The 20,428-nt window shown below is 56.8% G+C and overlaps 1 protein-coding gene across 1 annotated transcript in view; it reads left to right on the forward strand.

Moving 5' to 3' along the window:
* The first annotated feature begins 948 nt into the window (after window positions 1-948).
* Window positions 949-20,428, forward strand: part of CCND2 (cyclin D2) — a 28,299-nt gene continuing 8,819 nt past the window's right edge. Inside the window, exons 1-4 of the mRNA XM_007117040.4 lie at window positions 949-1,420; window positions 3,198-3,413; window positions 6,013-6,172; window positions 14,956-15,104. Coding sequence (XP_007117102.1) covers window positions 1,226-1,420; window positions 3,198-3,413; window positions 6,013-6,172; window positions 14,956-15,104 — 720 coding nt within the window. The 5' untranslated portion in view covers window positions 949-1,225. The remainder of the gene's footprint in view (window positions 1,421-3,197; window positions 3,414-6,012; window positions 6,173-14,955; window positions 15,105-20,428) is intronic.

A 20,428-nucleotide genomic window follows, 5' to 3' on the forward strand; every position in this document is an offset into this window, starting at 1 on the left:
GAAAGCTGTATCAGTGTGGCCACGCTCGGCGCAGACACCTCGGGCGGCTTGTCAGCAGAGGCAGGGTGAGGAAGCGGGTTTTTCCTGCGTGGCCGCTGGCCGCGGCGGAACCGCTGGTAGCCCTGCCCCCGGCCTGCGGCGGCTCGGGGCGCCTCCCCGCGTCTCCCAGTGGCGCCTGCGGCGCCCCAAGAACGGGATGGTTTCTGCTCCTGGGTCACATTCTATCACGTCGGAGAAGCGCCCCCTCCCTCCGGACACTCACCCCTCCCCCCCCACATCTGCGGGGGGGCGGGGGCGGGGGTTGGAGTGGGCGCCGTAGTTCTGGTCCCTTTAATCGGGTTTTGGAAACAGCTTCAACATGATCAGGAACATAAATTTCAGGGACATAACCTTTTTCTCTGGATATGCGAAGTTGCTGTTTTCTCAAATCGCCCTCCCTCTTTCTCACGTAAGGGATCTATTTCTCAATTGTCTGAGCCCACCTCATCTTCAAGTAATCCACCCGTCATTCCTGGATCTTAAAATACATGGGCGGGAGTATTAGGATCAGTTTTGAAGCAGCCAGAGTCGGAGGGTCGTATTTTGGCAGGATGCACCTACAGAATGTGCGCAGTGAGAGGAAATAAGTAGGAATCGGTGGGGTTTTTTTTTTTTTTTTTTTTTTTGTGGGTTCCCCTCTCCGGGGCCCCTGGCTTGCGGGGCTGGATAGAGGGAGAGGGCCTCGGAGAGCTAAGGAGAGGGGGCCGGGGGGCGGGGGACCGCGTTTGAAGTTTGGTCGGGCCAGCTGCTGTTCTCCTTAATAACAAGAGGGGAAAGGGGGGAGGGAGGGAGAGACTGAGAGGAGGAGGGGAGGACCGGGAGGGGAGGGAAAGGGAGGAGGAACCGGAGAGGGGGGTGAGGCGGCGAGAGGGAGGAGAAGTAACTGCCCAGCCAGTTTGCGTCACTGCCTCGGAGAGCAGAGAGCCGAGCGAGCTGGGGAGAGCAGACAAGTTTGAAGGGGAGGGCAGGCAGAGTCAGCAGCCCCCGGGGCGCTCCTCTCCCACAGCCCATCCCTTTCCCCTCTTTTTCCCCAGCTTCCCTCTCTGCCCTTCGCTATTTCCCCGAAAGCCCCTTATTTAGCCAAAGGAAGGAGGTAAGGGGAATCCTCTCCCCTCCCCCCCTCCAAAAAACCCCCCAATTTTCCAGTCCGGAGATCGCAGGGGCGCGAGTGGGCACCCAGCTGGCCATGGAGCTGCTGTGCGGAGAGGTGGACCCGGTCCGCAGGGCCGTGCCGGACGCCAACCTGCTCCACGACGACCGCGTGCTGCAGAACTTGCTGACCATCGAGGAGCGCTACCTTCCCCAGTGCTCCTACTTCAAGTGCGTGCAGAAGGACATCCAGCCCTACATGCGCAGGATGGTGGCCACCTGGATGCTGGAGGTAGGTCTGCAGGCAGGCGCACTGTCCGTCCCCGCCCGGACCCCAGACCCCACGCGGGGACCCTGAACCTGCGAGAGGTCAGCCTCCGCGCCCGCCTCCCCGCTGCTGCGCGAGAGGTTACCCCGTGCCCTCGGCGAGACGCGTGGCCCCCTTTCTGTTCCTTGCGGGGTGCAAGATTAACGGGGGGAGGGGGAGAGGAGGGAGGAGGCAAATCTGGGAGCAGCGAGGCTGTCCCGGGGCGGGGGTGGGGGAGCATCCCGCGCGCGGGTGCCTGCATGTGGCTGCCTCCTCCCCCCACCCCCACCCCGACCTGTCTTTTGCGAAGCCGAGGCTGCTTTCGGTGCCTTGAAGAAGGGAGTAGGAGCGGCCAGCCGGGACCCCAAAGTTAAAAAATCAGCCCCCCCCACCAAAGGCCAGGGCAAATTCGTCCTAGCCTCGGGTCCCCCCCCCCCCCCGCCTGTGGGCTCGACTCCGCGTTGGCACTTAAGGGGGGAGGGCGGAGGGCGGAGGGCGGAGAAGAGAAACGGGGAATTCAGGAGCCCCGGAAGTCACACTGAAGAAACGTGTGTTTTCGGGGAACCCAGAAGAACCACTTCTTTCCCCTCGCTCCGAACCCTTGCGGAGCGAGCCGTGTGCCCACGTCTGCACGGCTCCGGACCTGCCGTGGTTTCGCCATGTTGCTTTGTAAACTCGGGGTGGAGAGGCTGGAACGCGTCGCCCGCTCCCCCTCGCACCTCACTATCCCGGCCCCCCACTTCTGATGGCGCCCTCGCCCCCGATCCCCCCCTCCCTCACGAAGGTTACTTACGTTTTGGCCTTCAGTTTCCGGGGTGCGGAGAGCTGGGTGGGGTGGGAGGGGGGAGGAGGTGTGTGCAGGGGGGATAGCGGGGCCCCCCCGAAGGAGAGGCCGGAGCCCCCCGCGCCTCTCTCCGGCGGCCCCCCGTCCTCGTCCGTCCCCCAGCACTTCGCCACCGTCCCCGGCCTCTGCCCTTGTGGGCCGCGGCCGGACACTCCCGCCGCCGCGCTCACCCCTGCAAGTTTCCCCCTCGGTATCCAAAGCCCCAGGGGTCGCGGTCCAGACCTTCCCGGCACCCCAAACCTCCGCTGCGGGTAGCCTGGGTCCTCTGTGGGGTTTTCACGGCGAAAGGGCTTGTCTGGGGTGTTTCCTCGATTTTTAATTATTTTTTGAACCCGTCTCCCCTGCTCCGACTCCGGCCGCCCAGGCTGCGCGGCGCTGGTTCTCTCCTCCCTCCCCCCGCTTCCCCACCTCTCCCCACCCACCCCCCCAAATGCGGCGCCTGGGCCGCGGGGACCCCCTCCGGCAATTTTTTCAATTGTCGGGAACGATAGAGCAGGGTCTGGGGGTCCGAATGAGACCAAGAACGAGACCCCCGGAGCCTCCAGCATATTTTTATTGATTTTTTGAAAAGATGACGAAATCCAAAAAAGAGAGTGAGTGAGTGCGAGCGAGCGGAGCGCTGAGCGGCCCACGGGGGCGGCGGGGCCGGAGCTGCTGCGCCCTCGGCCTCGGGCTCCTTAACCCACCTCGCCTTTGAGTTTTTAGGCTCCCGGGGAGGACCCCAGCGCGGATGGCCGTTCAGATAGACCCCAATTTCCTCGCCTTCATTCTGATCGCTTATTCTACTCCCCTCCCCCCCCCGACAAATTCAATATTTTTGTCGTTTCCCTAGATTGTGCGGTTTCCCTTTTTTCCTCTTTTCCTGATACTATGGTCGCCCCCCCCCCCGACCCCGACCCTGTCCCACTCGTGTCATAGGTCTGTGAGGAGCAGAGGTGCGAAGAAGAGGTCTTTCCTCTCGCCATCAATTACCTGGACCGCTTCTTGGCCGGGGTCCCGACTCCGAAGACCCATCTGCAGCTTCTGGGGGCCGTGTGCATGTTCCTGGCCTCCAAGCTCAAAGAGACCATACCGCTGACCGCTGAGAAGCTTTGCATTTACACGGACAACTCCATCAAGCCTCAGGAACTGCTGGTAACGACTGCCTCCTTCCTCCCCGCCTGTCTGCTCTCCCCTGTCTCCTAATAATACACTTCGATGCCGCCGCTCCCAGAGCAGATCCTTAGGACCCCAAATTACCCATCACTGAAGTTTTCACACTTCTGGGAACTCTTTAACACGAGGCTCCTTGTGTTCCTACTGTGTGCTGGGCTCTGGGCGAAGTACCCAGACTCCACCCATGAATGAGATCCTCACTCAGGGAGAGATGTGTGTTGGTGAGATTCGTTTGCGGTTGTGTGCGCGCCCGCGTGGCGTATGCAGAGGAGGCATGAAACACAGTGATAAAATATTTTAATTAAATTCCAAATTTTCAATCGCTGAATTCCGAGACAGAAATCAACCTCTCACGTGATTCTCAAATACACATGTGGCGCGGCTCCTCAGAACCGGGAGTTCAAAGGTAGGTCTTAGGCACCTCTTAATTAAGAGTCTCAAGATACCCGCACATAGTAGCTGTTCACTAAATACCAGCTCATTGGCTTTTGAGCAGAGTCAAACTGGGCCCTTTGTCAGAGGGTTGGGAGGCCTGGATTCCTGTTTCCGGTGGGGCTGTTACCTCTACATGGACACGGGGTCCTGTCTGGACTCTGGTTTTCTGCCTGCAAACCTTTTTCCTGCCCAATAGGACTCTTTGCCCCCGTAGCTTCATACTTAAGACGGCCTTGTGGCAGCAGCGTGGCATTGGTTGGGCGGCTCCAGAGGCCCACCGTCAGTGATCTGCACAGCCTATCTCCCAACTGTTTGGAAAAGGGGCCCCCTCTTCCCACCCCCTCCCCCTCCCCCTCCCTGCCGGCCAGGCCTGCACTAAGTCCACTGGGCCGGGGACTGGCTGCCCGAACTGAGCTCTTTGTGAGAGGCCTTCCTTCCTGAGGCTGTGCTGCCACCTAGCGGCAGACATGTGCAAGGATGGGGAGGAATCTCCGAGAATGCAGAGGGGCATGAATGACCTCACCTTTGAACAGTTGCCAGATTTCAGCTGCTTCTGGTTTGGTCCGAGAGGCCCAGAAAGGTACTTTCTTCTAGGAGATCTGCTTCCTTTAATCATGGTACAAGTCGAGTGGTTTATACTCACGTTCCCCCGTGAGAAGGAGAGCTGGAATTTCAAGCCATCTTGGAAGACACTGACTGTTTAGTAGTCTATCTGGGTTTTCACCCCCAGCCTCCTGTAAAAAGCCAGGGCAGACTTGAAAGCAGGTAAAGATAGCACGGTTACCATTGGGATCCAGTTATATTTCTCACGGGAGACGAGGAAAACGAATCTTCCTTTTGCTTCACTGTTTCAGCATGATGGGGGACTCGGGTATTTTTCAGAGCACCCCAGTTTTTTTTCCAGGGGCTTGCCAAGCTGATTTATATTGCTGCGGACAAATCTGCCTTTTTCCAGTCTCTGTCTCTTTATCCCAGAAGTTGAGAACTGGAGGAATCCTCCTATTTACCAACAAGAAAGCCAGCCGAGGCCAGGGAAGGGGGGAGGGAATTGGCCCAGACCACACAGCCAGCCGGTGCTGTGGGTCGCAGGCAGAGTAGGGCTCTGGTGGCCGGCTTAGCAGGCGGAAGCCAGTCGGTATCTTGGGGTGAATGGGGGAACAGACTACACTGGTAAGCTGGTCGCTCATTCTGTTGCTGATGATAGAGCGATAGGCCTGTTTTTCCCTCTGACTGCACGTGGTTTTAAGGCTTTCTCTTTGGCTCGTTTCCCTTTGAGCACAGTTCCCCCCAGCGTATCCCAATAAGGGAGAGAAACAAGGTTTTTCACTAGGTGGGCTGCTGGTGAGAGGCCCACAAGAGACAGGGTTGCATGGTGCCAGCATTTGGGCTGCGGGCTTCTATGACCTTGAACAAGGACCTTCACCCTGCCCTGAATCACCTCCAGCTGCACGATGGGGTTTTGCCAGTGACCATGCGGTCCTTCAGTCATGGTAACAAAGGCCTGTGAAACATTGAAGTGGAAGGGTGCCCCGTGTCTGAGTATCATTTCCCAAGATTTCTGCATTACGTGTCCAGGGGAAAGTTTTAGCAGCAGAGAGAAAAAATGGCACTTTTTGGCACCAACTACGAGCAAGCTAATTGGTTGCCAAGGATTTGGGCCAAGAAACCTAATTTTGAGCTTTCTTCTGTGTACATCACTTTTCCACGAGGATTAAAAAAAGACTATTAACCTGGTGATAAATATACAATAAATTGCTACCAAAGGGCTACAATGACCTTGGCGGTATCTTACTGTAGATTCAACCTTCTGGGTGGGCAGGCAGAAGCGTTCCCTGGAATGGAGGTCAGGGTTGGGTGTGGGTCGGGGAGCTGGAGAGGCAGAGAAATAGAAGAAGGTACCATCTTGGCAACAGCTACCTGGGCTCTCATGATTTTCAGTGGAGCCTGACCTCTGAAGCCTAGGAAGAGCCGTCACCCACTTCAAAGCTTTAGGGCCACTCTGATAAACGGCCCCGCCTTCCAATCTAGCCGCGTGTCCTAATGAGAATCGTTGCGAAGACTGGTCTGCACGCCAAGCCCCCAGTCCCGGATGCCAGGTCAGCCTGTGGGTTTTATACTCTTCCCTTCCTCCCTCCGTCCTCAGGAGTGGGAGCTGGTGGTGCTGGGCAAGTTGAAGTGGAACCTGGCGGCCGTCACCCCCCATGACTTCATTGAGCACATCCTTCGCAAGCTGCCTCAGCCCAGCGAGAAGCTGTCTCTGATCCGCAAGCATGCTCAGACCTTCATCGCTCTGTGCGCCACCGGTAGGAGCTGCTGGAGCCCAGTGGGGGCCGGGTGCTGGGGAGGGCTTTGGGGGGGGGGTTCAAGGGGAGGAGGACCGCAGCCCTAACTTCCAAGGATTGGGGGGTCGAGGGGAGGGGGGTCCCAAGTAATTTAGAGTCCAAGGTTTCATTCCTGGGCTGTTCCTTCCTTCCTTTATCTCAGCTGGTATATTTTCTCTCTCTGCCAAACTCATAAATGGTTTACGAGGACAGGTGTGGTGAGGGGGAAAAAAAATATAGCGCCTGTTAAAATATTCTTTATGGTGTCTAAAGTGCTCTTTGAAGATTATATATACTGCCCTCTGGTCGTGTTTCAATCTTTCATCTTTGGAGGAAAAGGATGGCTTGGAGATAAGCCCAAGAGGAAATTTGGAGGGGGGCGGCATGCAAATATAGGTCTGAGGAACGCTGTCAAGATAAATACCGCCTGCCCTGATAAGTGGTAAGGGAGGCCAGAGGAATTCTTTTGGCTGCAGGGCATTTACTGCCTTCCGGCTGCGCCTTCTGCAAGGTTCGGGTGGACATGTGGGGTTTTCAGCAAGGACTGCTTCCTGAGCCTGGGCTCTGCTGCTCCCCCCCTCCACGTGTTGGGGTTTTGATTGCAGCCTTTAACACTGTAACCGTTTTTTCACGTTAAGAGCTCTACACCCACCACGTTGATCCCGCAATGGATACATAGTCCTTGTTGGCCCGTTGACTTTGCAATTAACTGATAAACTAAAGGCAGTGGTTTGATACAGTTTCATCACACTGAACTTTGGCCAGTTTCCGCCACCCCCCCCCCCCCCACCACCACCACCAACGCCGTAAAGGTAGTGGCCATGGGAGAAACTCCGGACCCATCGTTGGCCAGGAGTTTATATTTTCACAGTCAGAAGTGTTAGGGAAAGAACTTGCTTGGGTGGATCTTTTCCCCCGCTGCCTCGCCGGTTCACGGTTGCCAGGAGTTATGTACTGGAATTGCAAAGGTGGGCCTGGGGCTTGACTTCTTTCAGTATCTTGTTACATGTTACTCTGGAGCGTGCGAAGATGAGCGCATTATCTGCAATATAGTGTACACGCCCTGCTCACAGTCAAAAGGTTGGGCTTCGCCGCTTACCACCCCGCGACCTCTCTGAACCTCAGCCTCTTCATCTGCAAAATATGCCTATTGACACATGGCGCTCCTACAGCCTTTTCAGGTGGTTAGGAAAACGGACATCAGAAGAGAGGTGATGTTCAAGGAGGTCCTTTGGCAACCAGGCGAGGTGTAGGCGATGTGCCCTGAGTACTAAATGTGAAAATGTCTCCGATTCTGACTTTTACTGAGTGGATGCGGTGACTTCTCTGACCCTAACCCTGCTACCCCCATCTGAGTTTAGCAGGACGCCGGGCTCGGCCTTGGCGGGCTCAGATTGCAGGGTCCAGCACCCCACTGTGGATCCCAGAGCAGGCTTCCCGTCCCTGAGCTTCCCAGACCCAGGCCCAGCCTCGGGGAGTGTCCGTGCCCTGCGCCCTTCCTGCGGCCCTGGGGGACCGTTCTTTGCCCGTGATTCTTGGTGCCCTGCAGACCGTAGCCCTTCTTCTGCTTTCTCCCCTTCTGCTGTCCGGCCTGGCCCCTAGAGGTCAGCCCCTCATTGACTTGTCATTTTGTCTCCCAGGCCCCGCTGTCCCTTCCTCTCCATTGTCATGATTCAGTGTGGAGAAGGGGTCAGCCAGCCCTTTTCTGTTTAGGACCGCTGACCCCTGACCCTGCGCTCCCCCATCGCCCAGCTGTCGGTAGCCAGAGCTCCGCTCTGACCTTGTCTCTTGATGGACGTGCCTTTAGGGGTCCGTCTAGCCACTCCTCCTCGCTGATCTCTGACCCGGGTCGGGAGGGCGGGTGGAGTGACCCCGGCCCAGAGCAGATCCCCGGACTCTGCCTAAAGGCCCGTGCTCTGAAGTTGGGGACCCACCCGCCACCCCTGGCCTTCTTGGCCAGGTCCGTGGGGCGGCTGCCACGTTTGGGGCCCGAGGAGGGAGCCTGGCATTCAGGGACGGGGGACAGAGGTCCGAGGGGAGGCAGAGGAAGTCGGGAAGACTGCCTTTTGAGAGAGGAGCTAGCGTGGGGCAGGGGCAGGGGCAGGGAAGGACGGGAAGAAGAACACCTCCAGCGGGGTACCGAGCGCCACGTGGGGGCCCCGCTCAGAGCACAGGGAGGGTCTCAGCCGTTTCCCGGGTCTAGAGGGGATGAGCCCGTCTGAGAGGCATTTCTTTCCCTGATCTGCCCTTGAGTGTGTCTGCGTGGCCGAGTCTCGTGGCATCCGGCTGCCTGGGGTTTTAGGGCTGTGGGCCTGAGGGAGTAAAAGCCAGGGGGCTGCTTTTCTTGAGGGGAACACCTTCCGGCTGGACGAGGCTAGGTGCGAGGCCTCGTTCTGGGGCCAGGGGGTGAGGAGTAGGCGCGGGCCTGGGACAGGCCGGCAGGTAGCAGGCGCGAGCGACAGCGGAACAGGCCGCGCTCCGTTCCCCCCCAGGGATCCCGGACGGTCTGCCTTGGCGCTCCAGGGGCACCGGCAGCCAGGGGGCAGCCAGGGCCAGCGACCCTGGGGCTGTGTGGTTAGTTGAGGGGGAAAGCTGCTTGTGAAAGAGCTGGCGGTGGTCCCGCAGTTCGTGGAGAGTGCCTGTGTGTGAAAGGGGAAGAAGCGGGAAGGGCAGGGCTGTCAGTCCTCCTTCCCGGGGCTTGAGGCTTCACAGGGTGGTGAGACGGAGAGAGGTGCCCTCTTCCCTCCCCTGCGCAGCCCTGAACAGCCTCTGGGGCGGAGACTTGGGCGGGGGTGCTGGTCAGTGGAGGCCATGGGGTGAGGGGGAGCCCTTCATAACCGCCCTCCCTGGAGCTTTGGATGCTGGGCAGCAGACTGTTCCTTAGCACCCCCCCTGGTGCCGATCTGATGGCACGGCCCCCAAGTCTGCCAACGAGGAAAGAGACCATTGAGATGACTCAGGATCGCACGCCGGCGTGGGGGAGATTCCTGATGCATGACATCATGCTGAACAGATGATTCCAGTTAGCTTAGAAGAGCCAGTGGCATTGAGTTTGAACTTGGCGCGGGCGGGGGGTGAGGGAGGAGGTGTTTAGCCTCCCTTCCCATGGCACCCCGCATCTCCCTCTGTGCCTAGGAGCCCCCCACCCCGAGGTGCTGCCCTCAGCTACCCAGGCTCCCTGCCCAGCGGGCCTGGGCCCCAGGGATGGTGATACCCCAGTGCTTCCCCGTCCTCCTGGCTGTACCTAGACGTGTCTCGTGACGCTTCATCCCTGGGTTATAGCCGGACAGTGGTGGCCCAGAGAGGGTCCACGACTTGGCCCCTGATCCAGAAAGGGAGGTCTGCCTGGGTGGTTGGAAGGTGGAAGGAAGAATGGAAAGCCCTTTCCATCTGCGACCCTCTGAGTTCCCTCCACCGAGGAGCGGTCACGGGGCCCCAGGGACGTGGACTGTTGAACCGGGAGTCTCAGTTCTTCCGTACGTGGGGACGGGCAGCTTGACAGGGCCCACCTCACTTCCCACCTGGCTGTAAGGTGGGTGAGGGCCCTCGTCCAGCCCCCCACCGGCTCTGGCCTTTTAAAGGCCCACCTGGGGCAGGTTGGAGGAGAGGGCGAGAAGGGCATCCCTCGTTCTCTTCCCCTCCCCTCGGAGCGAGCGCCTCTCGCCCCCTAGTGGTGAACAGAAGCACAGCGGTCACGCTTGCCGGTCAAGGCCTCTCGGCCGCCAGAGTCAAAACAATGGGGGTAAAGCCACCCCCAGGGCCATGTAATCTGTGGTTTCAAACCCGCTTAGCTCAGAACGCTTCCTTCAGTGAACTCTTAACCAAGTTGATGAACGTGGAGCAGCTCTCCCGCCCTTGCCCAGGTTAAGGAGCCCAGCGGGGCCCCAGGAGGTCCCTGGGTGGTGAAGCGTGTCTGCAGGACCCCACAGTGGGCTGGGGCCACAGACGGGAGGGGTTCCCACCTCCTGGACTCCTGAGCCCGGGCTCCTTCCTTTGGGCTTTTCTCCGGCCTCTGATGGGAAAGATGGCGGCGCATTCCCAGTGGGGCGTGGGCGGTGCCTCTGAAGAGCTCTTTACCTGCTGGTGAGTCTTCAAGAGCACTGGATGCAGCGTCCAGATGCCTCTCTCCGTCTTAAGCCCAGGCCCGGCATCAGACGTTAGACAAGTCACTTAACCTCTCAAGATTTCATCGATTCACCTGTCAAAGGGAGTGTCTTTTCTTTTTGTTTTGTTTTGTTTTATTTTGTTTGTGGTACGCGGGCCTCCGTCTGCTGTGGCCTCTCCCGTTGCGGAGCACAGGCTCCGGACAAGCAGGCTCAGCGGCCATGGCTCACGGGCCCAGCCGCTCCACGGCATGTGGGATCCTCCCGGACCGGGGCGCGAACCCGCGTCCCCTGCATCGGCAGGCAGATTCTCAACCACTGCGCCACCAGGGAAGCCCAAAGGGAGTGTCTTGAAGCAGGTGAATTTCACCTTGTTTTTTGCTAATTCCTTGCCAAGTAAGCAAGCAGTAGGAACGCTGCCTGGGGGCTGGTCGGTGGAGCTGGGGTTCCCCGTGAGGCCGCACCGAGAAGGTGGAGGTCAGGTCAGGGCTGCTGGGGTGTGGGGCCTGTTCCTTGGCTCTGGGTGACCCCAGCTGAATGAATAGTCTGACTTCTCTTTCATTCCTGGTGTGCTTGTGCCCTCCTTCCATCCCCCTGTGAGGCCTCAGCTTCTCCCGCTGCTGACAAAGCAGCAGGAGGCAGTGGGGACACGATGAGGCCGGTTCTGCGAGAGACACACACACACACACACACACACACACACACACACACACGCGCGCACACACACACTCTGAGAGTGAAACAGCCTCAGGGCGGCCAGAGCAGAGCCCTCGTTCTCCCCGGCCTTGCTGTGCAGGGCGTGCTGTTTCCCCGCATCCCTGCAGACGCCCAACAGAATCGCCCACCCCGATCCCACAGCCCATAGGGTAGGGATAGTGGGGTGATGACAGGGATGCTGCTGGTGGGTGTTGTGGATTGTTTATCAAGAGCCAGGCACTGTTCTCTTAGTTGAATCCTCAGAACTACCCTACGCGAGTATAATTATTATCCTTCTCTGTAGGTGGAAAAATGGAGGCTCAGAGAGGTCAGGTAACTTGCCCACCTTCACGCAGCTGGTAGGTGGTAGGTCACCAGCCTCCGTGGCCTCCACCTTCCAGTGCTTGGAGCTGCTTGGCCCAAACCCTTCCCACCTCCTTTTGGGGAATCCTCCTAAGTGTGTGTCTCTAATGCTCCTATCCGCGTGGGCACCTCCTTTCTTTGAGACGTTTCTTTAGAAGTCACCTAGCCATCTGGAACGCGCCGTCGTACCTCGGTGGGAATGGGTCCCTGCTCAGCTCATTGCCTCTCACTCTGGGGGGTGAGTTCTTAGGAAGTCACACACTTCAGCTTTCCAGGTGGGCAGCTGAGGATGGAGATAGACCCTCACCCCTGAGCTCACCTTCAGCACCAACATAGAGCTTGTCAGCGTTTTTGACCAAGAGACTGGGAGATTTGGGAGAGATCGTTACTTGGTATTTTATTTTTGCAAAGATAAAATAACGTTTCCCCCACTGGATGGTGGGGAAATTTACATACATCTTTGTATTCTCCTAATTTCCCCATGTGCCTGCATGTCGTTGCATTTCTATTTCCGTATTTATGGACAGTTGCAATCTTGATCATAGCACGTGCTCATGAAGGCTGATTTTATTTTTGTCCCCTCCCTCAAGTAAATATTGTGAATCTATCTCCATCCAGTTCCATAGCCAAAAGTTTAAGGTTTCCAGAAATGGCTGAATGGGTTGGATGGAACTTTCCACCGGTGAGTGTGGAGGTTAGCTAACAAGAGCTAGTACAAGGACACGACCCTTCAGATGTTTCATTCGGGTGTTTTTCTCTCTGCGTTTCCCCTACCAGCAGAGAGGGGGTGTCCCTGGGTGTGCTCTTGGGGCAGCCCCTGAGGCCATGCAGAACTGCTCAGTGGAGGGAGATGTCTTGTGACTTTGCTGCCTGGGGGAAGCTGTGCTGTGTTCTATTGTCTCTTCCTTCTTCTTTTCCTTGAGAAAGTCGTTTTTACTCCAGAGCCTTAAGTAAAAGCCAGTTAGAGCTGGAAGACCCCTGGGAAGATTAGCCAGCCTTACTGTCTTCCAACTTTTTTGACCTAAACCATAAAAGAAGAAACACATTTTATAACGCATCTCAGGATAACTGTCAGCGTACGTCAAATCGATACAAATGTTTCTTAAGACGGTATTGATTCTCACTATTTGCATTACTTCCTGATACTTTCTATTCTAACATTTTGTTCAACTCAGCACAACCAAAAATGCTGGTCACAACCTACAAATGAATTTCATGACCCTGTACTGAGTTGCAGGTGGAGGTTAGAAAAACGAGTTAGTTTGCTGCTGTACCTCCACCCTCCTCGTAGGCAACTGGGACTCCAAGGGACTGGGAGGGAGGAAGTGACTCGCCCAGGGTCCCGCGGGCTGGACCTGGCTTTGCGGGAGAGCCGGGCAGTTGTCGGGGCCCTAGAGGGGGTCACTGCCCTGCTGCTCAGCAGGGCCAGCCTCGCTTCCCTGGCCCTGTCGGTGCTGCCCAGAGGCTGCCGTGTTCATGCAGCCCGTGCTCCCCAGTTCTGGGGGGCGGGGCAGGGGACAGTGTCCCTCGGCATTTTCCCACAGAACGAGAAGGGAGGTACGATCCTCTCGGCAACCCCAGGACCATCCATCCACACGCCCTGACTGCCAGAGTTAATTCATTGGCTGGAAGTCGGAGTTGGGTTTGCAGTCAGCGGGATGCAAAGATGGGCGTGTGTGGGCTGTGCTTCCTGGGCTGAGGCCTGGGGCGGGGGGCCGGGGATCCCCTCCCACCCTGCCCTGCCAGCTGCTCCCACCCAGGGCCTGTGTGGGCCCAGGGCCACGGGCTGGCTGCTGCCTCTGCATTGTGAATGTCCCGGGGCTGCGGGGGAGCTAACGAGGTTACTGGGCAGAGAAACACTCCCGTGACCCCATGTGAAGAGACCTACAGCAGAGCGGCAGGCAGGGAGGCTGGCTTCGTCACTGTCCGGGGACAGAGAAGGCTCTGGCCGAGTCAGAGCACAGCAGGCTTTGGGTGGAGTGGCGTAATACATATACATCCCTCGAGAGGTGGAGATGGTGCGTGGGCTAAGCACAGAAGGCCATGGAGAAAGACAGACAGACGGCCAGGCCTGCTGGGTTCATGGGATTCGGCCAGGAGGGGAAGGGCGTGTGCCTCGTTGAGAAACCCAACGTAGTTTCTGAGGACGCCACTGACCTGATGTGGACAATGGGGTCACTGATAAAAGTGCGTCCTTGGACTGTGTTGATGGAATAGCAAGAGGGGGAGATAGTAGGTTGAACTGTTTGTGTAGGTTAAACGCAGCGCTTATGCTGGGATTGGAAGTGTGACCCATGTCTTCCCTCTACAGCAATCCCCCTCTCTCCAACTTTCCACTTCTACATGCAGTGAATTCACTGGGATGATGGCAGAACTAGAGAGAGCCCTTTGTGGAAGATGCTCTCCGCTCCGGGGCTGCAGTCAGGACCAGGGACAAAACTCTCACCTCTTTCACCTATCGGCACAGGGCAGGGTGAGGGCAGTGGAGACTCAGAAAGCTCGGTTTCTCATCCACAACGTTAAGGTACTGACTGTACACAGCTTCCGTGGTTGACGGCTGGATTACACAGGCTGTAACGAGTCGGGTCCTGGCCGTGTCGGCAGGTGGGGGCTCTTAGCAGCAGGAGCAGGGCTGAGGGGTGTGTGTCCTTACCTCCCTGCCATGGACAGCAGTGGCCGATTTGGTTACCAGCCCTTCTGGGGGACCGCCCCCAGAAGAAACTGGTGTTTGGGGCTCCTAGGCTGGTACATAAAAGCATCCTCTGTAGTTGCTCTTGGAGAGATGGAAAATGAGGGGGTTCGAGCCCATCAAATGTATCATCGTTTCTCCATTTGTCTCTAGCAAACCACTCTTTCTTTTCCCCAGCAAGAAAATGGGATCTCCAGGCCTCAGAGCCATAAAATCTAAACCAAGTCGTTCCTCTGATTAGGACGGCTAATATTGGAGCTCGATTGACTTCCTGTTCTCTCTCCTAACGTTCTGAGGGCCCTCGACGCTGGGTAGAAGTGGGGAGTTGTGTGAAACTTGCCTCCCAGCACCCGCCCCCCCCTCCATGGCTGCTTCTCCCACTTTCCTTGCATGGCCCGTGGGATCTTAGTTCCCCGACCAGGGATCGAACCCGGGCCCCCTGCAGTGGAAGCACGGAGTCTTAACCACTGGACCACCGGGGAAGTCCCATCCTTTTCTTTTTTTTTTTTTTTCAATCAAATCATCTCTTCTGTTCTGAGCCATCTTAGTCCTTGATGCCTGTCCAGAGAGTATGGCAGAGTCACGTCAGGGCTGTCGTTCCTCCTAAGATTTACCTGCTCGTACTTCCCGCTCCTTCGAACATCTGGAGCCCTTGGTCTGTGTCGCTTCTGGAGCACGTGGGCTACCTTGTCTGTACCGGTCTCAGACCTCCCCTGCTCTGCTCAGTCTCCTCCTCTTAAATCTGGAACCGCCACAGTCATGGGCAAAGGAAGGGCGTCTCGTGAAGGAAAGACTTAGGAGAGGATGCGTCCTTGGGGACCAGGGGCCACTGTGCCGTCCTCCCGCCGAGTGCCTTCAGGCTGGGGAGCGCCTGCCTCCGCCTCGTCCTGACCTTCCGCCTCTCGTCCTCGCAGACTTCAAGTTCGCCATGTACCCGCCGTCGATGATCGCAACTGGAAGCGTGGGAGCCGCCATCTGCGGGCTCCAGCAGGACGAGGACGTGAGCTCCCTCACGGGCGATGCCCTGGTGGACCTTCTGGCCAGGATCACCAACACCGACGTGGTAGGTGGCCCCCATCCATCCTCTTGGCTAAGACCAGGCCTCTCTTTGCTCAGCTCGGGGAAAGAGACAGTTGGTTCGATGAGGAGGTGGCAGAGGTTCTTTGTTGCTGTTGGTTTCTGTTTTCTAAGATCGGCACCCGCGCTCATACAGAATTCAGCAGGTGAGGCCTCCCGTGCCATCAGAGGGAGAGAAGAACTTCGCGGGCAGAGACAAGGGGGGAGGGAGGGTTGCTGACCGGTTTTCTGTGTGGCCCGGGCTTCCCCATGGGTCTGACTTGTTGCCTGTTGCTTGTTTCCATTTATGTACAATCCGCAGCCTGCCTCTCCTCCGGCGTGGAGCTTTCTCGCCTGCTCACGGGCGCTGAGGCTGGCAGGCAGGGCCGGAGTGAGCCCCTTCCTGCACCTCAGGGCTTGGGAGACGGAGGGGCCCCCCCACCGTGAGGAGGCGTCCAGCTCCACAGACCTCTCCACCCCGCCTGCCTCTCACTTCCCTTTAGTTCAACGTGATGACGGATTAAAAAGCACTTTAAAAAGAGTTCAGTGCCATACAAAGGCAAGGAACTATTATTAGCTATAGATTTTTCCATTCTGGGTGCCCTGTGGACAGTGCAGAGGCTGTGTAACTCTGGTTGCCAGCATTTGGAGCTCCTTAGAAGAAGAGAGGTTTGGGGGACAGCCCAGGGTCCGGGGAGGCTCTGATTCAGCTAGCTGGAAATTGCGGTCCTTAGAAGGTTGATTCTGCGAGGTCAGAGAGGGGGAGAAGCCGGGGTCACCGGCCTGGGACCAGAACCTGGAGGCTCTGACGCCCAGCCTGGGAGCCCTGCATTCCTCCCGCGCTGCGGCTCCTGGGATCTTTTTGTTTGAAAAAGGCCTTTGGTTTAAAGCCACTCGAGAGAGGGGTGTCAGCTCTGAGGCCCCTCTCAAGTCACCATGGAGAGGCTCAAGAATGCAGGGGAACTTTGTGATGACCCCCTCTGGATGGTCAGGGGGGATCCTGAATGCCCTGCTGTGGGCATATATTGACTTATAAGGGATAATGTGGTTTACAGGTCTGGGGCCGGTGCCTCCACCAGGGACGCTGGGCAAAAGGGTAAATGTCAGCACGCCTAAGGCTGCAGTTGGCTGGCCTCCCCCCCCCACACCCCACAACCCCCGCCAGATTTTGCCTTGGCCTTCATTACCATCTCAAGGACGCGGCACAGGGAGGGCTTCTCCTCTGAAACAGTTCTTAGAGATGCTTTTCAAATGCTGGCTCCAAACAGGCTTCTGAAGCATGGTTTCCAAAATATAGATCGGAAAGACCCTCCAGTGCAGCTTCCTGGGAAGAATGCTCTTCGAATCCTCTAGAGGCAAATCTTGGACGGAACTTAGCATTTATAGAAGTGATATGCTTGCTTCCTTTTCCGAATATCTCCTATTAAGGCTGCCCTGCCCAAAGGACTCCCAACCGGCTGAAGACCAGCCCTTCCTCGACCCCCAGGGACAAAAATGTCAGTGACAAGTGTTTGACACCCCCCACCCCCCACCCCGCGCCAGCATTGGAACCTCCTTCGGATATTTCTAGATGTGCCCTGATGGGCTGATTGTCCCACGGGGTCTCCAGCTTTCTCCCGCATCTCTCTGTCACCCCTTACTGGCTTCAGATGGACAGAGGTCACTCCCGGGGCGCCAGTGGAGCTCGTGGGCTGTGCCTTGCTTTTCAAGTCCGCAAACCAGACTCTCCTTTCATACGGGAGACACTGCTTGGCCCTTTCAGACACTATGTAGCCAGGCCATTCTAGTCCGGGAGACACTGCTTGCCCCTTTCAGATACTATGTAGCCAGGCCATCCTAGTCCGGGAGACACTGCTTGCCCTTTTCAGATACTATGTAGCCAGGCCATCCTAGTCCGGGAGACACTGCTTGCCCCTTTCAGACACTATGTAGCCAGGCCATCCTAGTCCGGGAGACACTGCTTGCCCCTTTCAGACACTATGTAGCCAGGCCATCCTAGTCCGAGAGACACTGCTTGCCCCTTTCAGACACTATGTAGCCAGGCCATCCTAGTCCGGGAGACACTGCTTGGCCCTTTCAGACACTATGTAGCCAGGCCATCCTAGTCCGCTGTCAGACTGGGTCAACTAGATACAAAGCTGGCTTAGAGGTTCCTTCTAAAAATCGCAGCTGTTGAATGGAGACGCACACATGTGCCTCGTTCTCACCAGTGGGCCCCGGGTTAAACATTTTAATGTGAAAAACCAAGCATGCATGTACCACTTTTTCAGAGCACAGTTGGAGAGCTCAGGAAGTTCCCAGCTTACCTCGGGTCCCCAGAGCCTCACTCCTCCTCTCCCTGGGGACGTCCTCGGTGCCTCAGCTTTTGTGTGTGCCGGACCTCGGGCGCTAAGTCCTCGCACCCATCAGACTGTGTTCTCTGGAGTGCTCTTGGTGCAGGCTGTCACCTCGTGAGCAAGGCCCACGAACAAGCAAGGCACAGACAGCGTGGAGGAAGTTGGGGGGTGGGTGGCACACGGAAAATAAAAGATGAGGTTCCTGTCATCAAGGAACGTAGCAATTGTATGGAGAATCCACAGTAAAGCACGTAAAACCCCAGCAAATGGAGATCAAATGAATGGATGCTAAGCAGGTGTTGGAAACTAGACGTGGGGAACTAGACATGCAGTAGGAAATCGGCCCTCGGGAAGGAGCTCTCCGGGCCGAAGGTAATATGCAGAGTAGAAGCCAACACTTGGTGGTTGAAAATGTCCTTGGGATGGAGAAAGAAACTGTGGTATGTGCATGCCATAGGACATTATTCAACCTTAAAAAGAAATGAAATTCCGATACGTGCTACACTATGAATGAGCCTTGGACGTGTTAAGTGAAATAAGCCAGACACAGACAAATATTGTGTGATTCCACTTATATGAGGTCCCGAGGCCCCTAGACGTAGTCAAATCCATAGAGACAGAAAGTGGAATAGAGGTTCCCAGGGCCCAGCGGGTGGGGGAGTGATTGCGTAATGGGGATGGAGTTTCCGCTTGGGGAAAAAAGTCCTGGAGAGGGTGGTGGTCTCACGACAACAGTGAATGCACTCGGAGCTAACACTGTACACTTAAAACTGGTGAAGACGCTCCGTGCTGGGTGGTGTATATGTTGCTACAACAAAAAGTTGTAGATACCCACGTAGACATATAATGTCCTTGGGCCACCCTGAAGTGTCCAGGGGTTTGCGTTGAGCCCTCCCACAGGGAAGCCCAGTACCCAGGCCACCTTCTGCCCTATGGGCCCTGGTGCACACGGGCAGATAAGAGTCGGGAAGTGCCGGCCTTGGACCCCAGAGTCCTTACCGTTGTGTGCTATAGCCCCGTGCACCTTGCACCTAGAGACCTGGGCCAGCTGACGGTGTCCTTTTTCCGTGGATTGTCAGAGATGTGACTGTCGAAAGAGGATCCCCTCTTTCTCCCCTGAAACAGCCATCTCTCTGGCTCTCTGGCCGGCGGCAGAGGGCTTTGATAGGAGGGACCCACGCGGCCCTGAGAAAGCTGCTCTCTGTTGCTTGCTCTGGTTGCCAAAATAAACCGGAACGCTTCATTCCAAAGAGAAAGCTGAGTGAGAAGCCTGACAGTTTTACAGGGAATAAAAGTCTCAGAGGGTGGTGTATTTTAAGTACTCTTTCTTTCTACTCCTAAGTGTTGCTAAAAACAGGCACCAGCCAGAGAGGCCATTCTGGCTTTGGGGGAACGTCTACCGGGGCTTCCGTTGCCAAGGGTCCGCTTGCGAAGGGGGGCACCGACTGGGCCACTTCCCTGGCAGAATCGGGGTTCCTCTTCCGTCCCCTCGGCATCCTGCTGCAGCTTGGTGCCAGCGTTTATCTCCCTGTTCACTTGTATATAGACTCTTTTGAACGAGACCCAACTTTGACTCAGCCTTTTCTCCAGATCCCCTGGCAGAGTCGTTGGGGAATGATGTGGGGAGGGCGGGGGAGGAAGGAAGGGGGACAAAGGCTGGGCAGGTGGGTTTCAAGTGTGTTTCTAGTGCTTTGGTCTCCCCAGGTCTTTTGGAAAAGCTAGAGAGGTCTTAACATTAACAATATGTCAGGGTCCCCTGAGTTTTACCTGACTTCATCGTAGAGCAAGTCACTTTGTTTTCACGTGACACCATTTTCCTAAGTCACTAAGGAACAAGTAGAATTGGGGCTCACGGGCCATGAAGATGGGAAGTTATTGGAAGATACTTAACAGAACAGGTATAGATGTGAGTCGTCCTGTCATTATATGTATCCTTTTCGACCTAGATTACGCCAGAACTCTCTGTTGCCTTCTTTTTTCTGTTTTTAAGTCTTTATGGAATTTGTTACAATATTGCTTCTGTTTTATGTTTTGGTTTGGGGGCCAGGAGGCCTGTGGGATCCTAGCTCCCTGACCAGGGATCGAACCCACGTCCCCCGCATCGGAAGGCTAAGTCTTAACCACTGGACCGCCAGGGAAGTCCCTTGAATTCTTAACTTGTTGCCCAAGAAGATTCCGGGACATCCCTCCCCTAGGGTCACCCTGGCCGTATCAGGATGCTGTTTGTCAGTGAGCGATCTGCAGTGCCAGGGAAGACTCCATGGTGACTGCATGTCAGAGCCCTAGGGTCCCCACCCTTGCCTTGGTGCCCGGAGCCCTCACAGCACACCTTCTCCTGAAGGACCCCCGTGTCCCCGAGACTGTCCTGCGTGCCCTGAACGGGGCCTGTGGTCAGAAGCGTCCAGAAGAGTCGCTGGAAGGGAAGCCGGGGGTGGGAAGGCAGAGGAAACAGAAATGGAGGCTGATGCTTCCCGCTCCTGCTTGAGCTTGATTTTTGCTGCGGGCCTCATTTGGTATTCAAGGAAATAAGCCCAACAGGCTGTGAAGAAAGGAAGAATGAGATAGTTTCCTAAGTTGTCTGTGCCCGAGTTGGCCGCGGGTCTGGGGCTCATTCAGCCCTTTGTGCCCCTGTTGAGTGCAGTGCGTGTGTGGTGACAATGCCGTGATGCAGTGACACTGGAGGCTGATGGTAGCAGTTCCGCAGCCCATTCACAGGGCCGAGGAGGGTGCGGGGCGCGGGGCTGGAGCCAGCACGCGGAGGAAGTGGGGCCGGGGAAGGAGCCGGGCATCACAAACGCCGCTGTCAGGGCTCCCCGGGCCGGGGGCGGGCGGGGGAGGGGCCCTAGTATCACGGGCTGGAGGCCTGCCCGACCCCCGGCGCTGTGGGGTGCCACCTGTCCAGGCTGACAGACGAGCATTATGGCTCTCCTTCTAATCAGCTTAATTTGGGGCATCTCGACACAGCGGCTGGTGCTTTTGGACGCTGCCGAGAAGC

Source organism: Physeter macrocephalus, chromosome 6 (assembly GCF_002837175.3).
Source record: "Physeter macrocephalus isolate SW-GA chromosome 6, ASM283717v5, whole genome shotgun sequence".
NCBI lineage: Eukaryota > Metazoa > Chordata > Mammalia > Artiodactyla > Physeteridae > Physeter > Physeter macrocephalus.